Raw genomic sequence first — 12,977 nt, 5'->3', positions numbered from 1 at the left:
GTCCTCTGAGATCTGGCCATGACATCCAGTAGAGCAGTGCAGTTAGTTTAAATGAAACTGAATCAAGATGCAGTAATCTCTTTGGTGGTCAGTTCAGAGTTTTGAGGGTTGCCCTGAACTTATTTTTTAGATGGCACCGATCTAAATTGTGATGGATTGATCAGTGATTGAGAAGCCTTTTGTTTCGTTTCATACAGGAAACTATTAAATTGGCCAACAATAAAACTCTGTATGTTTTTGAAATGGACATGATTGTGTGGTCCAGTTGTTCTGCTGGACAATGGCCCTCAGTGACACAGTTCTCATCACACATGAGCTCGGGACAGATGCTGTGCAGGTTCAGGACTGCCTCCGGGTCAGCGTCTCACAGCAGCCGCTCTTCACGCCGCACATACTGGGTGGAAGGACGTCTCCCTTTTGCTGATCGGAAACTTCTCCAAAATAAAAAAATCTGCATCGCTTTCTATTTCTCACAGCCACGAGCGTATTGACAAGCCCCAGCATGTGCTGGAGACCCGAAGCGCATATCTCTTGATTAATTCAATCAATGTGATAATCCCTTTTCATGGATGAGGGACAGTCACGTGGTTTGGCCCCGCATAGGCTCCTGATGTCCGGGTCAGTCTGCGAGGTTCCTGACAAATCTGTGCTGCTCGGGTTAATCATTTGCCATTATCTCGTACTTAGTACTAGAGCGTGGAGTTTGGAGTCTGCCCTTCTCTCCGACAAAACCTGACAGAGACCGCGGCTCCTGCTTCTCTGTATTGGCCCCTAAGCGCCATTTGAGCCGTAGCTCCTTTTTACCGGGGTTTCACGGGCCACACTGAGGGGACGCACGATGTTGGCTCGGTTTACTGTTTTGCTCTGCGCAGCCTCCTTTCTCTCTGCAGCTGACGGTGAGTTCAGGGGTCACTGTGACCTTTCACAGAGCCCTCAGGGATGACACCTCAAGAAACGTGTGTGTTGGTGTGTTTAATCTATCACTTTTTGTGAAGTCAGTTACTGAGGTGGTTTTCAGTATCAAAATTATGTTTTTCCATTAAAGGGTAAATATATTTCCATAATGTATTTTGAGTGTAATTTAAGTAATCGACAAGTGAAACTACATAGGTCTGAATAACGTATTTGTTCTAGATGGAAAATAATGGATATTTATCTTTTAATTGTGATGAAATCACAGCCATAGTGACACGTCAGTCTACCTTCACTATTCGTACACACCAGTCATTAGTGCATATAGCCTTTATCTGTTGCCACGCCCTGTTAGGCTGATGAGTGAATGGTCATATGTGTCACTATTAACGAGTAACTTTTGTTGTAGTTTTCAGATACGTATGTGCAAAGCTGGCATACATGTTCTCTGTTACTGACAGCGTTTGTCTTTAAAAAATGAACTCCAGAAAACAGAAGATGTGATGTTTGTTCTAGTATCTCAGTGGGTCCTCACTGTTTCTTCAGGTGCTGTCGTTGGACCTCGGCTCAACAATAACCAGCTGTACAAATGGAGCTACACCACAGAGGTGCGGGTGGACAGGGCCCGGGGGTCACCGGGGGGCAGCGCTGGCTACAGACTCTCCTCAGACGTGAACATGCATCTGGTGTGGAGAGACCCAAGCAACAACGATGACCAGCTCATACAATTGGACGTATGTGGTCATGTGCTGCATGTTTTATCGACATATGACAAAGCTGTCGTTTATCTTGTTTGTCTTCACATTAAACTTTCTCTCGAGCAGATATCAAACGTCAGAGTGGAGCATGTGTCGCATAGTTCAAACAAGAAAACCCTCATTGAAGGATCCACAGCTGAAAGTCTCTTTGGGAAGAGCAAACTCGCCGCTCTGACCAAACCATTTATGTTGCATCTGAAAAATGGAAAGGTAAGACAGGATAATGTGTCTGCTTTTGTTGTACCTACCACAGTTATGTGTCTGCACAGGCACATGACTCATCGCAGTTGTAGTATTTACATTATCATGTTATTGCTTTTCTGTGATGTTAGCAGTGGATGTATAGAACCCAAAGGTCAAAGGTCATTGGGGTTAGCAACCCTCAGTTGTTTGGAGTTAAAGGCTTGGTGTTCTTCTCTTTATAAACTAAGTAATTTGTACATTTTCTATAATCTGTAAAATCATTCAAGGATATTGCAGTTACTGACTAAAAGTATGTGTGAAATAATACACCTCCCTGGTGTTGTTCATTTATTTATAATGCTGACAGCTGAGGCAGGAAAATACACAAAATAGCACTGCACAATCTATTTACGGTGGCCCTATTTGATATTGTGGTTGGCTGCTGCAAATAAATCACATAGTGTTGAAGAGAAGTTGTAGAATGATGTAAACACCTGCAATAATATATCATATAAAAATAATAATGATGATATATCACAACTTGATGTCTTATCAATTCAAGTTTGATGTTTGACTTTTTCTTTAGTGATTCCATTTTGTCCACCATCTTATAAAAGTGAGCTCTCAAGCTGCTTGTTATGCTGTACATAAAAATAAAGCTGTAACCCTTTTATTTCCAGTCAAATCAAACATTCTGGAAAGCATCAGGGTCAGTTTGTACTCACAAGTAACAAATTACCCTGAAATATAATGAAAAATGAATAAGACTTTTATTTGGATTCCGCCCAGACATTTTTGGTGAATTTAGCATCAGCTTTTAAAAGAGAATTGTCAAAACCCAACAGACGCTCATTTTACTGCTTTACTCATTCTTATGTTTAACAAAGAAAATCTATCTGAATCTGAATTCCTCTGTGCAGAGCTTGTTTCTACTTATATCATTAGAGTAAAACAGACATCAGAGTCCAAAACTACAGAGTCTCAGCTTCACAAAGGCTCCAGCCAATTGTTTGTGCTGCAGAGGGTTCAGCAACAGCTTCAGTTTTCAGGCGTTTTGGGAAAAATAGGCCCTAAACAAAAGGTGCGTTAATGAACTTCTGGTATATGTAAATTTGTTTGGTTTGTAGGCAAAGGCATTCTATTCATACTGGACCGAACCTGCTGTTATCATGAATATAAAACGCGGAGTGGCCAGCTTACTGCAAGTGCAGCTCCACACTGGGAAAGTTATTGAGGTACTACAATATGACATCTGTATTATTAGACATCGTTTAACACATCAGGTGCTGCTAATGTCGATATATGATATTCTGGACCGAAACAGAACGATGTGTCGGGAAGATGCACTGTCGAGTACAAGGCCGAGAAAAGTCAAGTGACGAGAACCAAGATCCTGGACACGTGCAAAACGCCAGAGACCGGATTCACCCTCCACAGTAAAGTGAGCAATCCGAGCAATTACCCAGAGGTTTTGATAGTTTTGTTTTGTAAGTATATAAACAGCAATCAATTGTGCGTTAGGTGCTGGGAGTGAGCAAGAAAGCCAGTTCTGTAACAACGTTCACCATTGAAGACGGGTTCCTTCGTTCGGCCGTGGCAGAAGAAGCGCACAGCCTGTCGGTCAACGCCCACAAATCTACCGGCGCCAAAGTCGTATCCAGGTAAATGACCGAGAGCAGACGCACATCACATGGACCGTGTGTTTGAGCCGTACCTTTCCCGCTTCCAGACAAACACTCGCTCTGGTGGGAACAGAGGCAGGACCGCTCGAAGCTGCTGGCAAAGATGTGCCGAGCGTTGTTAAAACCGTCGATGCCAAACTCGCAGCTGTCGGTATCATCGCTCAGAAGGTCAAACCGCAGTGCAAGGGCTGTCCAACGGTAAGTGGCCAATTCTATTTAGGCTCCATCCTTTTTTTCTGAGATGTATGACATGACCCGGTCAAGAGATGGTTATGACCCAGTGCGCTTTTTGCCAACCTTTTTTGCCAAGGCCCTTCCTTAGTATCAGTGTTCCATGTGTTATGTCTTTAAATATTTCATACATTTATTGTTTTAAGAATATAAGGTGCGTTTAAATGAAAATAAGAGTTCCACTTAGTCCAAAGTCTGTCAAATTGAGTCAGAGTTCCCATTTTCAGTCCTTGATTGTTGGTGAGGTTTGTGTTTCTTGCCGCGTTCCAAAATACGGTCCAAAGGTATCCATTTATTCTGTCCATGGCAGGAGTTTTGAGGCCTAAGTGCGTAGTTCTAAAATTGAGTGGAATGGTAATATCAGCAGTGGAATTTTATATTGTTGATCTTAAGGGGAAGAGTTCAGGTCCATCGTAGTCATGCTGAAATAAAGGCTTTTTCATTTTCCACCTTGGATTTTTTTTATCCAAATAGACAGTTTTCTCATACGGTTTGCTGTGCCTTGTTAATACCAGTCAAATATTTTTGAGAAACACGACAGATGCTCCAACAGTCTGCATTTTCTTGTGAATAATGAGCATTTTGACATGGTTTTATGAAAAATATTTACAATTTTTTCATAAATTCCTTCCAGACATGTCCAGATTGATATGCTTTGATGAAAAGTCCTGTTAGAGAGTTATAATGTTATAATGGCAATTGTTTTTTTGTTTTTTCTAATCCAGACCTTGAATCTGAATAATGTATAGTTTTACATGAATGCTTAAACTAGAGGTTTGAGACTATTTGAAACCCACATAAATTGGACTTAAAACAAAACATTATCATTTACTACATCTTCACTCAAATTAACTGGCATTGAAAATGGATGAAAAATAATTAATATTGGTGTTTTTCCATTAGCTCTTTGAACACTGGCAGTCGCTGCAGAAGCTGCTGGAGCCAAATAGCCTGTCTAAAGTCTCGGCTCCTCGCAGCTTTCTGGCCCTGATCCAGAGCATTCGAAAGGCATCCAAGGACGAGATCCTCAAAGTGCTCAAGAGTGCCAGCAAGACAGCTTTGTGAGTGCCTCTATATTAAACCTACCTTTTCATGAGTCAAACATGGTCTAAAATGTGTTTTTACCTGTTGTCCAGGCCTCAGGCAGTGGACGCTGTGACTTCCTCTCAGACTCATGCCTCTCTGGATGCCATGCTGGAGTTCCTGAACTTCACAGACGCCAAAGCTTTTGTTTTGCAAGAAAGGTTCCTCTATGCATGTGGCTTTGCCTCACATCCCAATGAAAGAATGCTCAAGGCATTGCTAGTAAGTTCGTGTGTGCATATTTATTATTAGCATATTAGTTAGGATATACTGAAATATAGGATTACAATGTATTACCGTTTGTTTATATTTGACATTGTGAAATCTATTTGATTGACAATCAATGAAGACATTGCTAGTTTACCCTTCTTCTCTTTTTAAGGACATCTCCAAAGGAAAAATTGCCAATAATGACATCAAAGAGTCAATGGTGATCATTATGGGTGCCCTGGTCCGCAAACTGTGTCTAAAAGGTGGCTGTGATTTACCTGTAAGTCTAACCCTACAGTGATCCATCACATTATTACTGTAACCCTGCAGTGATCCATCACATTATTACTGTAACCATGCAGTGATCCATCACATTATTACTGTAACCCTGCAGTGATCCATCACATTGTTACTGTAATCATGCAGTGATCCATCACATTATTACTGTAATCATGCAGTGATCCATCACATTATTACTGTAACCATGCAGTGATCCATCACATTATTACTGTAACCATGCAGTGATCCATCACATTATTACTGTAACCATGCAGTGATCCATCACATTATTACTGTAACCCTGCAGTGATCCATCACATTGTTACTGTAATCATGCAGTGATCCATCACATTATTACTGTAATCATGCAGTGATCCATCACATTATTACTGTAACCATGCAGTGATCCATCACATTATTACTGTAACCATGCAGTGATCCATCACATTATTACTGTAACCATGCAGTGATCCATCACATTGTTACTGTAATCATGCAGTGATCCATCACATTGTTACTGTAACCCTGCAGTGATCCATCACATTGTTACTGTAATCATAAGATAAGCATGCAGTGATCCATCACATTATTACTGTAACCATGCAGTGATCCATCACATTATTACTGTAACCATGCAGTGATCCATCACATTGTTACTGTAACCATGCAGTGATCCATCACATTATTACTGTAACCCTGCAGTGATCCATCACATTGTTACTGTAACCATGCAGTGATCCATCACATTATTACTGTAACCATGCAGTGATCCATCACATTATTGCTGTAACCATGCAGTGATCCATCACATTATTACTGTAACCATGCAGTTATCCATCACATTGTTACTGTAACCATGCAGTGATCCATCACATTATTACTGTAACCATGCAGTGATCCATCACATTGTTACTGTAACCCTGCAGTGATCCATCACATTGTTACTGTAACCATGCAGTGATCCATCACATTGTTACTGTAATCATGCAGTGATCCATCACATTGTTACTGTAACCATGCAGTGATCCATCACATTGTTACTGTAACCCTGCAGTGATCCATCACATTATTACTGTAACCCTGCAGTGATCCATCACATTGTTACTGTAACCATGCAGTGATCCATCACATTATTACTGTAACCCTGCAGTGATCCATCACATTATTACTGTAACCATGCAGTGATCCATCACATTATTACTGTAACCATGCAGTGATCCATCACATTATTACTGTAACCATGCAGTGATCCATCACATTATTACTGTAACCATGCAGTGATCCATCACATTGTTACTGTAACCATGCAGTGATCCATCACATTATTACTGTAACCCTGCAGTGATCCATCACATTGTTACTGTAACCATGCAGTGATCCATCACATTGTTACTGTAATAATGCAGTGATCCATCACATTGTTACTGTAACCATGCAGTGATCCATCACATTGTTACTGTAACCCTGCAGTGATCCATCACATTATTACTGTAACCCTGCAGTGATCCATCACATTATTACTGTAACCATGCAGTGATCCATCACATTATTACTGTAACCATGCAGTGATCCATCACATTGTTACTGTAACCATGCAGTGATCCATCACATTATTACTGTAACCCTGCAGTGATCCATCACATTGTTACTGTAACCATGCAGTGATCCATCACATTATTACTGTAACCATGCAGTGATCCATCACATTATTGCTGTAACCATGCAGTGATCCATCACATTATTACTGTAACCATGCAGTTATCCATCACATTGTTACTGTAACCATGCAGTGATCCATCACATTATTACTGTAACCATGCAGTGATCCATCACATTGTTACTGTAACCCTGCAGTGATCCATCACATTGTTACTGTAACCATGCAGTGATCCATCACATTGTTACTGTAATCATGCAGTGATCCATCACATTGTTACTGTAACCATGCAGTGATCCATCACATTGTTACTGTAACCATGCAGTGATCCATCACATTGTTACTGTAACCCTGCAGTGATCCATCACATTATTACTGTAACCCTGCAGTGATCCATCACATTGTTACTGTAACCATGCAGTGATCCATCACATTATTACTGTAACCCTGCAGTGATCCATCACATTATTACTGTAACCATGCAGTGATCCATCACATTATTACTGTAACCATGCAGTGATCCATCACATTATTACTGTAACCATGCAGTGATCCATCACATTATTACTGTAACCATGCAGTGATCCATCACATTGTTACTGTAACCATGCAGTGATCCATCACATTGTTACTGTAACCCTGCAGTGATCCATCACATTGTTACTGTAACCATGCAGTGATCCATCACATTGTTACTGTAATCATGCAGTGATCCATCACATTGTTACTGTAACCATGCAGTGATCCATCACATTGTTACTGTAACCCTGCAGTGATCCATCACATTATTACTGTAACCCTGCAGTGATCCATCACATTATTACTGTAACCATGCAGTGATCCATCACATTATTACTGTAACCATGCAGTGATCCATCACATTGTTACTGTAACCATGCAGTGATCCATCACATTGTTACTGTAACCCTGCAGTGATCCATCACATTGTTACTGTAATCATGCAGTGATCCATCACATTGTTACTGTAACCATGCAGTGATCCATCACATTGTTACTGTAACCATGCAGTGATCCATCACATTGTTACTGTAACCCTGCAGTGATCCATCACATTGTTACTGTAACCCTGCAGTGATCCATCACATTGTTACTGTAACCATGCAGTGATCCATCACATTATTACTGTAACCCTGCAGTGATCCATCACATTGTTACTGTAACCCTGCAGTGATCCATCACATTGTTACTGTAACCATGCAGTGATCCATCACATTGTTACTGTAACCATGTATTGATCCATCACATTGTTACGTGTCTTTGCCACCACTGTACTGAGTCATTTTTTGCTGTGGTTTGCAGACAGCGGTGGAGGTTAAAAACATGATTTTAAAAGGTCCAGAAAGCACACAGGAGGAGTCCCAGGTGCAGATGTATCTTTTGGCTCTGAAGAACTCTATGCTCCCAGAAGCCATTCCCATTTTTGTGAAATACGCTGAGGCCGATGTCGGCTCTTACAACACCATCGCACTGACCTCGCTGCAGAGATATGACAGCAGTCAAATGACAGAAGAGGTATACTTTATACTTGATTAGCATCTTGCTCCCTTATGTGTTCCTGTATTGTTATTTATATGCATTCATTTCTTATGTCTACACGTAGGTCAAGCGTACAGTGAACAGGGTTTTCCACCAGAACAGGCGCATCTATGAGAAAAATGTGAGGGCTGCAGCCGCTGATGTGATCCTCAGTAGTGATCCCTCAATCATGGAGGTCAAGAATTTGTTGCTGTCTATCGGCCATCTACCTCATGAAATGAATAAATACATGATCTCAAAAATCCAAGACATCCTCCGCTTCCAGATGCCTGCCAGGTATCATCAGGTTTTAGCTGTTTTGTATTATAGCAGACAAGATGTTATCAAAAAGAATCCTATACATTGTATATTTGTGTTTATTTAGCAAAACTATACAGCGGGCAATGAAGGATATGATTGTCAACAACTATGATCGCTTTTCAAAAATTGGCTCATCCTCTTCTTACTCAGGATTTATGGCACGTAAGTATATATAGTTAAAATGAATGCCCATAACGCAATTATATTGAATAATTGAATATTTAAAACTTCTTAATAAGTGGCCGAAATGGCTTCATAACTTTGTGGTTTGTTTATTTTCAGGAATAGATTGTTTAGTATTAAAATGAAATGTGTTTCACTCATTTATTGCTGTAAAGCTGGCTAGTCTTCAGAAAAATGAAAGAGAATTTTACTCCTTGAACCAGAGCAGGTCTTGAGGTGGTCACAGTTGACCAAGACCGTGCAGAGAGGGTCAGGAGCCACGGGCTCAAACATATAAAAGAACAAGCATAGAATGGAGAGGAGGCAAGTGGCAGGACCATGCTTTAACAAACATTTAGGGAGGCACTTACTGCTTTTACCTATATATAAAAAGACGACAAAGAATAGGTAACTCAAGAGGTAAGAGGGAGAAGGAGGACGGGCTGCAGTTGAGCTCCATATTGACAAGAACAATAAGAATATTTAATTTAGTATTGAGAGAATACTTCAATTCTATATTTTCATTTCTTTCCTTTAGGATCGGCTGATGTCACCTCCACATACAGTTTGGACATCTTATATTCTGGCTCAGGCATTCTGAGAAGAAGCAACATGAATATGTTTGGTGCAAGTGAAGGGGCCGTTCTGCATGGTTTACAGGTCTGTGCTCTCTATAAATACTGTCATTTTATTTCTATCTTTTTGCAGCAAAAAGAAACAAATAATTAAGATAGACTGAGGGAAAGACCAGATTATTTAGTAGACTGGATCTTGATCCTGAGGCCGCCAATTGATAGGCCTGGACACAGTTATGTGTAGTAAAGAATAATTGTAAAAACAATCGAACCAAAATAGTTCTATTGACTTTTCAGGTGGCTATTGAAGCCCAGGGCCTGGAGACACTGATCGCCGCTACGCCGGACGAGGGCGAGGAGAACCTGGAGTCGTTCTCTGGGATGTCTGCTCTGCTGTTTGATGTGCAGCTCAGACCTGTCAACTTCTTCAAAGGATACAGCGACCTCATGTCCAAAATGTTCTCTATGTCTGGAGAGCCACTGAATGTAGTTAAGGGCCTCATCCTGCTCTCGGACCATTCAGAGGTAAGTGGAGGATAAACTATTAATTAATAATATTATTAAGTTTTATATATGGATATATTAAAACTGGGCTGCTCGGTGGCCGAGTGGATGGCACACATGCCTGCCATGTGAGGGCCACAGCATTGTGAGTTCAAATGTCCTTCCACAGTCTCATCCTTTAGAAAAAAAGAAAACATACTGTATATTAAAATCAATAATTATAAGTTAGTGGAATCACCTTCTTGTCTCCATGGAGATTGCACATTTGTTTGCCCTTGAAAAGAGATTAGTAATCTCAATGGGACTTTCCTGGATAAATAAAGGTTGAATAAAAAATATGTAAAAAATACCGTTATGTCACTTTATTGAACATTTCCGGCAAAAGAACAGCATAAATTCTAAACAATATTAAGATTTGAAGTTTTGAGAATCACATACTTCAGGAAAGCTTGAAATTCTAAGTTATATTTTTTGTGTCTTCAAGGTGATCCAGCTGCAGTCTGGTCTGAAAGCCAGTGCAGAGTTCCAGGGGGGACTGTCCATCGATATTTCTGGAGGAATGGAAGTCAGTCTTTGGTACAGAGAGTCCAAGACTAGTGTCAACAACAGGTACTGAGCCCAAAAAATCACAAAATAATCACAAAAATACCTCTTGTACTGTGCTTGAAGGACCCTTCAACCCCTGTTTCCATCGGCCTTTCTTAACCGTTCTAACCAGGAAAAGCAGATAGTAAAGTCAAGTGCTGCAGAATCCATGGTTTCCATTTATATCGATATGGTTGAGTAATGAGAACAGAACCAGGCCAAGTAGAGTCGGGCCTTAACTGGGCTTTATTAATCTGCCTTTTGTGAAGTGCCAGGCAAGGTTTAATTTAAGAACTAAAGGCCTGTTTCCACCATGCCTTCTCAACTCGGCTCTACTCTACTCTCTATATCATTTTGATTGACAAGAGGTTTGCAGAAAACAAGGGTAGTTCCATTTCTGTCACTCAACCACAAATAGACATGTGTTGATGCTGGGTTTATGTGAACTTCAAAGACCCTATAAGTATTGTCTGATTCATTTGTTCCAGTGGCATGCTGGACACGTTCCAGGGCTGCGCTTAAGGCCCCTCTCAATGCTAGGTTTGAGTGAATATGACGTCAGTTCTGCCTGGTCTTCTATTTTAAACCTTTACTGTGAATACACAACAGTAGCTGCTGAAAATGGAGCACGTCATCATCCGGGTATCAGATATCTCACAGCATCTGGTGATGAAACTGGGTTTAAACAGCAATGCGGCGCAATTTTCTGCCTTTGTACTGCATCAACTTTCTCGTTTACACTGACAATTCAACACACTTGACATATATGTTTGGTCTTTTTGAAATATTAAAAGGTGCATTGCGTAACCTTTCTAGTGGAGGGTACAAGATTATTATTACTGTTCATTTCAAGCTCTGCCTGTCTCACATAAATTGCTGAAAGTAATGGTATAACGATCCGTATGTATTTACAGTATACAATTTAATATATTTAGTTTGTATGTACCAAAATCGTTTATCTTAATCTCCTTTTAAGCCTCTCTTCTTTGTTTAATACTTGTGCTTTCAGGGGAGCATTGGTCATGTCTGGAAATGTTACTGTGGACATGGGCTTCCTAAAAACTGGAGTTGAGGTCAGCTTTGACACAGAGGCATCTTTGGACTTCATCACCACCGTGCAGTTCTCTGAGTATCCATTCCTGGTCTGCATGCAGATGGACAAAGCCACGTTTCCAATCAGGTAGACAAACTAAAATGTTGCTCTTTAGTTTGAAGTGTTGTTTTGTTTCTAATACCTCATTTCCCTCTGTTGTGTTTTTAGCGAACATGTGGCCAAATATGACAGCTTACCGTCAGGGAAAAACACTATGACGCAGAGGAGCAAGAAGCATATTGTTCCTGGCTCCGAGTTCCCGCTGCATCAGGAAAACTCCAACATGTGCAAGAAGGTTTTTGACTCCAGCTGGTAGAGAACTATTGACTCATTAGGTTATCACTGGACTTATTATTCACAGTTCAGGGACTGCGCTCACACCTCAACACCAAATGATGAAATAGTGAATGTTTATTTTTTTTTTTCACAAGCAAAGTTTACATTCCTGGTAGGATCCATCATAATGTTCCTTATAATGTTTTGTGTTTTTTAAGTGTATTTATGAAAAAGCTCAAGCAGTATCTTCTGTATTTGCAGAAAAACATCTCTGTAATTTTACTTTTAATCCTCAGTAAAAGATATTCCAATTAAATAAATTTGAATGTGTTTTGTTTCAGCCATTAACACTTTAATAGTTTTGGTATTCAGCTGTAATTGTGCAGGTGTTGCAAAATGTTTGAGTACTGCTACCTATTGTTAGCTTATTTGAGTTTATTGGTTAAGATTTGAAATTAGCCGACAATAAATGTGCACGGGAACCTATTGACTTTTTGCATTTTTAGGTTTAGTTCTGGCACTGTAATCATACCGCGGCTAAAGCACATGGACCACTGGTAATCTAGCTATTACTTTGGTGCTTCGCTTTGTTTTTATTTTATCTTATCTTCTGTAAGTCCTTAAGTCTGGCCTCGTTGTGTCGTGGTTGTGACATCAGAGTCCCGCTGCCATCCAAACACAACAACTGGTCCTTAATGCAGATTCTTCAGAAACCACAGAGAGCAGCTGGGGGCAAACCAGTGTCTGCCAGTCTCACGCTGCCACGGCAACGCAGTAAACAGCGCTGCAAACTGTCAAGTTAAACATAAGCCCTGGGCCTGGGTGGTGTTTCAGTGTCACCAGAAAGCTAACCTCGCACACTAGCACATGCCAAATGTGCACTTCTGTTGGCATAAATCTGTTTGATTTCCATTCGCCCAGTACATCTTT

At 40.5% G+C, this 12,977-nt stretch overlaps 1 protein-coding gene across 2 annotated transcripts; it reads left to right on the top strand.

Moving 5' to 3' along the window:
* The first annotated feature begins 637 nt into the window (after positions 1-637).
* Positions 638-12,959, top strand: mttp (microsomal triglyceride transfer protein). 2 transcript variants are annotated; one of them, XM_072462804.1, is made up of 18 exons: positions 638-896; positions 1,459-1,646; positions 1,737-1,880; positions 2,981-3,088; positions 3,178-3,294; positions 3,375-3,514; positions 3,583-3,733; positions 4,670-4,827; positions 4,903-5,071; positions 5,232-5,339; positions 8,316-8,528; positions 8,617-8,828; positions 8,917-9,014; positions 9,553-9,674; positions 9,887-10,114; positions 10,578-10,702; positions 11,688-11,858; positions 11,940-12,959. In XM_072462804.1, the coding sequence occupies exons 1-18, from the start codon at positions 839-841 to the stop codon at positions 12,085-12,087; spliced, it is 2,658 nt and encodes an 885-aa protein (XP_072318905.1). In that variant the 5' UTR covers positions 638-838; the 3' UTR covers positions 12,088-12,959. The 2 variants fall into 2 exon arrangements, with proteins under 2 accessions (XP_072318905.1, XP_072318904.1); XM_072462803.1 differs by lacking the exon at positions 638-896 and having other exon boundaries at positions 1,401-1,646.
* Positions 12,960-12,977: the final 18 nt, after the last annotated feature.

The sequence above is a fragment of the Eucyclogobius newberryi genome, unplaced genomic scaffold (assembly GCF_026437365.1).
Source record: "Eucyclogobius newberryi isolate DKJ021-1_F unplaced genomic scaffold, fEucNew1.0.hap1 SCAF_4, whole genome shotgun sequence".
In the NCBI taxonomy this organism is placed as follows: Eukaryota; Metazoa; Chordata; class Actinopteri; order Gobiiformes; family Gobiidae; genus Eucyclogobius; species Eucyclogobius newberryi.
Note: the sequence above shows the minus strand (reverse complement) of the source record. Positions and strands in the feature narration are given on the sequence as shown.

Excerpts from the sequence above, each read along its gene's own strand:
- mttp (XM_072462804.1), top strand. The coding sequence starts at position 839 with ATGTTGGCTCGGTTTACTGTTTTGCTCTGCGCAGCCTCCTTTCTCTCT. Across the intron at positions 1,647-1,736 it reads ACCAGCTCATACAATTGGAC|ATATCAAACGTCAGAGTGGA; the intron begins GTATGTGGTCAT and ends TCTCTCGAGCAG. Across the intron at positions 10,115-10,577 it reads TGCTCTCGGACCATTCAGAG|GTGATCCAGCTGCAGTCTGG; the intron begins GTAAGTGGAGGA and ends TGTGTCTTCAAG.